The following is a 7134-nucleotide window of genomic DNA, read 5'->3' as shown; positions in this document are numbered from 1 at the left end:
TCAAAAGTTCCCGGCACCCTTATAAGGAAATAGATATTTAAAATCTCCGTAGCTCAAAAGTTCCCGGCACCCTCAAAAGATCTCACGGCACCCCTTAGTGCCGCGGCACACTGGTTGGGAACCACTGGTCTAGACCTTCAGCCTGAAGCCTATGGAGATTCTCAGTCATCCTGGTCACGGCTGTCCAAAAGTTGTTTTTTTTAAAGAGGCAACTGGACTTTCTGGTTTTCCTTGAAGACGGTCCGCTTCTCACCCAAGACGAGTTGAAGAAGCTTTGTGGATGAGAAGCGAAACGTCTTCAGAGAAAAACCAGAAAGTGCAGTTGCCTCTTAAAAAAAGCACCTTTGGGGCTTCAGCATGAAGGCAACGTTCGCCTTTCGGAAGCGTTCTCTAGCACAGGGGTCTCCAACCTTGGCAACTTTAAGACTTGTGGACTTCAAGTCCCAGAATTCCCCAGGCAGCTTTGCTGGCTGGGGAATTCTGGGAGTTGAAGTCCACAAGTCTTAAAGTTGCCAAGGTTGGAGACCCCTGCTCTAGCATCCCTTCCCAGGCACTCGGAGTGCTCGGCTCCGGCTCCCGCTCCCGCACGAGGAGCTCACATTCCCAGAGGTCTTTGCGGACTCCCTTCCCCTCCCCCCACGCGCTGAAGCGCAGCGACGGCAAAACGGTCGCTAGACAACGGAGGGCCGCCGCTTCCATAGCGATCATTATACACGGGGGAGGCCGTGGCCCGGCTGTCGCGCGGTTTGCCCTTCAAAGTCTCGCGAGAACCGCGGCCTTCCTGCCTTGGAGAGGCCACCTGGGGCGCCTTCCCGCCGGGCTGGCATGGAGGGAGGCGATGGCCGCAGGGAGCATCTGTTCTCCTTGGAGCTGCTGGTGGAGTCGGCGCGCGTGCAACCGCAGCTGCTGCCGTCGCTGCTCCCGGACAGTGGGCCCTTCCTGCCGTCCGTGGCTCTCCGGCTGCTGGATTTCCCGACCCTCCTGGTCCACGCCCCGCAGGCCGCGTCGTGGCCGGTGGTGCCCTTCGGGCGGGGCAAGTCGTGCCTCTTCAGGCTGCGGCCGGACGCTCTGATGGGCCTCTTGCGGCGCTCTCCGCTCCACGCGCTGCTGCTGGCGCTGCCTCCCAACCAGGGTCCCGCCCGCCTGCTCGGCTCGTCCAGCATCTCTTTGGCGGCCGCCGCCGAGGAGTTGTTGCCTGGCTCCGGGCCGGCGACTGGAAGGGGCCACTTCCCGGTTCGCGACCTGCTGGGAGAGTCGGTGGGCGAGCTGGCGCTGAGCTACCGCCTCAACAACCTGGGCTCCTCGAGCCTTGATCACTTCGATCAAGGGGCGGCGGTGGACGAAGCCCTCGCTGGAGACTGTCCGCGGGGGAGAGCGGTGGCACGGAGCCTCAGTCTGGACTTCATCTCGGAAGGGGAGGAGGAGGAGCAGGACCCTGCCCCAGGTGGTGGCAGCCGGGGGTCCTTAAGCAGCCCTGATACAGAGCCCGAGCCCTTTTCCGGTAGCTCAAGCGGAGAAGAAATCGCAGGAGAGCTGGACAGCGATGCCTTTTACCCCCCACCAATGTATTACAGTCATCAAACGGAGAGTTGCTTCCCCAGCCCCAAAGCTGCAACGAGAGTGATCATCATGGCGGCTCAAGATTCACTTCCCAAAGAAGGAACTTCTTTACCTTTTGTTAAGGAGGAGCCTGTAGTTAACGCTGAGAAGGCTCTGTCACCCTTACTCGCCAGCACACCAACAGGGAGTACTTCGGAACAACTCAGGCAGACTTTAAGTCAGTTGCCTCTCCTGAATGCTTTGCTGGTAGAAATCTCCTTGCTAAATAGCCAGCCCCTACCACCAGGACCCTCTACTGTGCATCCTCAGTTGGCATGGCTATATCAAAATGCAGAAGAAGGTACAAAAATCTTACCCTGTAATGGTAAGAATCTGTGTGCCTGCTGGGATGATAAAAAGAACACCCCACATCGCAAAGAAAGAGGAAGATCACCTAGCCCTAAATTAAAAAGAAATCGCCCAGATAATTTAAAAGGCATGTCTCCTATCTGTCCTGGCAAAACTTTTACAAAACCAGTATACACTGAAAGACCTGTGAGCCCTGAAAAACTTAATACCAAAGAAAATTCTCCCACTAGAAGGAAATTCTCTAGTGGGCTGTCGAACACATTAAAGCTACGTGTTCAGCGATCCAGTCCAGGTATGTTGAAGGTTCATGAAAAGAGAGAACATCATAGAAAAAAACTTGGCGACATATCATTTGAAAAAAAAGGTAAAAGCTCTTTGACTAAAGAAAAAATATTCAAGGGCTCCCTTGACTATCGTCCAAAGTCTTCTGGGCAATATGATGAAAAAAGCATCTCTGATCAAAATGCTCAAATTAATGAAAACGTTGAGACTTTAATACAAAGCAGTGTTGGCCGAAATAGCTCTATGACCACAAAGAAAATAAGCTCTCGCATTACCAAAAAAATTGGAGCCAATTGTGTGAAGAATAAAGACAATGCCAAAGGGAAGTACTTGTCTGAAAGTGTTGATTCTAATTATAAAGAAAAGAGCTTGGAAGTCCATCTGCCAAGAGTCTTTTTACAGGACACTGAAGCCCTTGAAAACCCAGTAGAGGCTGAAATAGAAAAATGTTTGCAACGTGATTGTAATATTCCAAATATATATAAAGATAGGCACACCAACAACTTGGAAAAGAGTCATGCACATCAGAATTCCGATGGTTTAGTAGTTACTTCTGAAAATGCAGCCTATTCAGAAGATTTTACCAGTATTGACAGTTGTGGTGCAAGCTTTGAAGCTCGAGAGAATAGTCCTGAACCTTTATCTATAAACTCAGATCACAGTCAGTCAATCATTGACTCCAGCTCTAAAAATTCCAGAAGTCGTCTTGCTAAATGTATTTCACCTCTTCTTCCGAAGGTTTCAGCTATATCTCCTGTTCAGACTCTGAAAAAGACATATGACTTAAAATCTAACAAAAACAAATTAGGCATTGGATTGAACAAATTTGATGATGATTCCCTTGTAAGAACTTTAAGAGACCAACTTGCAATTCATGAAAAGGAAAAAGTTACACAGACTTCTGAGGACAAACAAATACAGCCTGATAAAATGTGTAACATAGTAAAAAGCCAGTCATCTCTAGAAAACAGCCATTCTGCAAGGACATCTCAAGTTAGTTCTTACTTGCCCTCTAGTATGTCTGACCTTGAATTCAGTGGTCTAGAAGAAAGCAAAGCACCTGGCAACGAAAAAGAGGATAGCTTCGGAAAGATGAATAATACAAATCAGTGTAAACATATCAGTGAATTAGTAATAAACAAGCTTCCAGGATACACAATGTAGCAATCAATAGTAATAGTAAAATGAGAATGAAAATGTTTTTTAACGTTTAATAAGAAAACATTTTAAAGGAATTTTGACTTTTTTTTTTACAAGTGTAGGCTTTGCTTAGGATGCACAGATATTTTTCAGATTAATGTATAAGTCAGACTTTGCAGCTCTGTGCAGATGGTTGTTTTTGGTTTTTTCCCCCTTAGTTTTAGCTGTCTCCAAATCTTCCACATTCTGTGATTAGCTCCCCTGAAATTTAAGGGCAGTTTTCATATGATGTAAAGGTTTCCTGTTCATATAAAAATCTGTTCTCATTGAGCATAGGAAATGATGCAGTGTGCCTAAAGTAATTCTCCAATTTGTCATTTTTCTTAATTTTTCTTTCAGACTAATAATAAAAAAATAACTAAAGGCCACTAGAAAACAAGTAAACTATAGTTGATTATAGACTACTTAAGACAATAATACTTAAGCAAACCAATTTTTGTTTGCATTTCAGAATTTAAGAGAGTTATAGCTATCAGTGAAGAAAAAATTGTTCAGTAAAATACATACTTTAAAAAACAAGGTTTTCACAAAAACAACATTTCAGAACATGATTTAAAAAATACTTCAATTGCAATGCCCAATTACATGTTAATCTTAACAGAGTTGTTTTTCCTATAATGTTATTCTAATCTGTGGTCGTAATATTAATTTTAAGTTTTGCTTTGTAAATTTTAAATCCAAACCTAGTGTTTTTGTTAGCACTTTGTCATAATCGTCGTGTCTTCAGTTTGCACTATTTTCAGGTAATTCCACCTATTGTTAATTTGTACAATATGTTGGGTGGGAGAGATTGAATCCTATCTATGGAATGGTATGTTGCAGATACTTTTTAAAAAAAATGTATGAACAAAGGCATGCATTCCCAAAATATACGCTAGCAGTATTTAACACTTTAAAATGTTTTTTAAAAGTAGTGGAAAAACCCTGTATCATATATATTCAGTAACTTTAAGGAAAATTCAGTCATTTTTCTTTTTTATAGCAGGTGTAAAAATGACATAGCATAATGGGTAGCCAATAGTAGACATGCATTTGTGTCTGCTAGTGATTAATGATGCAGGTTAAAGTCCCCAATTTAATTGAGTCAACTTCCAGAAAACATGGGATTAATTCACTAATACTCTTGATACATTAACCTTGCCATGCCCTGTATGCAGATAAGTACATATCCAAGTATAAAGCGACTAAATGAAGTGTTTACTTACTAGCTGTATTGGTAAGTAAAGGATGTAAATTGGTAAGTAAAGGATTCAATGCCAGTACTATAAAGAATGCTGGTGTTTTTATAAAGAACTGGCTTTTTGGCCAGAGACATTTTTGACACAGAGAGAAACTTTTATAATAGATATTTTCAGGATTAAGATTTAAAAAAACAATTTAGAAAAATTAGCTAGTTCACAACATATAGTACTTAGGTAGTAAGAGGGTAATAATATGAATGTTGACTTTGTAAATATACAAATAGAATGAGACTATTGCCTTACACACTGTAAGCCGCCCTGAGTCTTCGGAGAAGGGCGGGATATAAATGTAAAAAAAAATTTAAAAAAAATTAAAAAAAATGTATTGTTTATAATCAAGCGAAAAATTGTTCTCTTGTTTCGTTTGAAGAATCTGCTAGGCATATTGGTCCTAAAAAATAGTAACAAAAGATTTGATCAAACCTTTGATAAGAGCAAGTCACTCTGGCCCGTTATCTTAGCCAGTTAGAGATAGTGAATCATCAGAAAATGTTTTCACTTGCATGATGCCATAGACTTCCCTTAGCCATCCTGGACAGCAAATATAAAGGGGTACCACTGGCTGAAAAGCTTTGTCCCTGTGATTATGGAGCAGTGGCAACATCCTTCTTTGCTGTTCTTTTTATATAGACGTCTGAGCAAAATTTATTTTCCGGATAATAAGTAACCTAACTGTTCCGACACCATTTATCTTCAGTGGTTGTTTAAAGATCCAACAGATTGTAGTCTCAGCACAAGTAGCTAGATTCTGCACAGGAGCACTAAAATTGGCTGGAACCTGATGGAATAATCCATTATAACTATTTTATTCAATTAATACACCAATTTTTTTTATATTACCCTGTTTAGTACTGAATAACTATAGGCTTTCACAATTTAAGGACTAATATTACATTATTATGCTCTTGTTTGTATGTAACTGATAGGCTGTCAAATTATTATTTCAATATACGTTTTATTTGTTATTTTATTCCAGAATTTTTAACTAGATACTCTGAGCATTTTTAATTGTACTGGTCTTTGTAATAAATATTTTCCTGACTGGTAAGAGCAAGAATTGTATAGTAACATCTTGTTATCTCACACCTTCCCAATAATTGCTCTGCTTTTGTTATTTAAATCAAAAGGCTAAATAATGTGAACATGCTACACTTTATACCTAAGTTACTATGATGCAGTCAGTATGGAATATGACATTGGATTCCCATTTTGACTTCCAACATTTCAGTGTGGAGTCTATCACATGATGGCAGAATTGGCATTTGTTCTGTGGTGATTTATGGTGTGCCGAGGGAAAAAATACATGTCAGAAATCACTTGTACTGAAATAATGAACCTTCCTATTTATGCTTGGCCTTTTGCATAAAATCTGGTCATAGAGCAGTTTTGTTTTACCTTGTGGTATTGCGTAATGTATTCTTCCAGTCCAATCCATTTCCTTGATAAATAATTTTTAAGTTTAAGAAAGTTCATATTTCTTGGGATTTTTGTTAACTAAGGCAAAACAGTAATGTTTGATATGTTACAGAATTTGCTTTAATCTATTAAACGATTAAAATGATTTGCTGATGTTTTTGCTGTCTTGTGCATATACCACATTTTTTGGAATATAAGATGCACTCTCCCCCCCCCCAAAGAGAGTGGAAATGTTGGTGCGTCTTATACACCAAATACAGCCATTTTTGGCAGCCTGAAGCCCTGCCCTGATCATCCCATTTTTGCAAAAAACAGGCCCATTTATCACAAAAACTGGAGTTTTTGCCCTCCCCAGTCCCCAAGATCACTCTGCAGGCCTCCCAAACCCTGTGTGCCACATTTTTCACCTGTTTTTTTTTAAAAAATGGTGCCCAGCCCCCAGAAGCACTCTGCAGGCCTTCCAAACCCTCTGCGCACCCTGTTTTTTGCAAGAGCTGCATTTTTGCCCGCCCACAGGAACACTGTAGACCTCCCAAACCCTCTGCGCACCCTGTTTTTTGCAAGAGCTGCATTTTTGCCCGCCCACAGGAACACTGTAGACCTCCCAAACCCTCTGCGCACCCTGTTTGTTGCCCCTTTTCAAAAAGACAAATGTTTTTGCCCTCCCCCAGCTCCCAGGAGCACTCTGCAGGCCTCCCAAACCCTCCGCCCCATTTTTTGCAAAAACTGCATTTTTGCCCTCCCCCAGCCTGCAGGCCTTCCAAACTCTGCACCCCGTTTTTCACAAAAATGGTACATTATGCTATGAACCAAGTAACATTGATCATTTAAATGTTTTGTTACTATGTGCTGAAAATCATCATTAATTATGCTGTATCCCACTTTATGAAATCTCATGCTAGTATAAAAATGTTTGAGAGTTTAAAGGATTGTTGTAAAAGATTAAGCAGGAAATCCCTCTTAAAAACGACTCAAGTTAGGATCCAAGTTTCTAAATATAAAAGCATTTCAGATTACATTACAGGCATGCAAGATAAATGCATTTCATCATGTGTTTAGCTGTGCCCCTTGGTTATTTTGGCATTCT

At 41.7% G+C, this 7134-nt stretch overlaps 1 protein-coding gene across 1 annotated transcript; it reads left to right on the top strand.

Moving 5' to 3' along the window:
• The first annotated feature begins 499 nt into the window (after positions 1-499).
• MAP10 (microtubule associated protein 10) lies at positions 500-6184 on the top strand. Its single transcript, XM_058166459.1, has one exon. It carries the CDS (start codon positions 826-828, stop codon positions 3352-3354), a length of 2529 nt encoding a protein of 842 aa, XP_058022442.1. The 5' UTR covers positions 500-825; the 3' UTR covers positions 3355-6184.
• The last annotated feature ends 950 nt before the right edge of the window (positions 6185-7134 follow it).

The sequence above is a fragment of the Ahaetulla prasina genome, chromosome 1, assembly GCF_028640845.1.
Source record: "Ahaetulla prasina isolate Xishuangbanna chromosome 1, ASM2864084v1, whole genome shotgun sequence".
Classification (NCBI taxonomy): Eukaryota; Metazoa; Chordata; class Lepidosauria; order Squamata; family Colubridae; genus Ahaetulla; species Ahaetulla prasina.
This window is presented reverse-complemented; position numbering and strand designations above follow the sequence as displayed.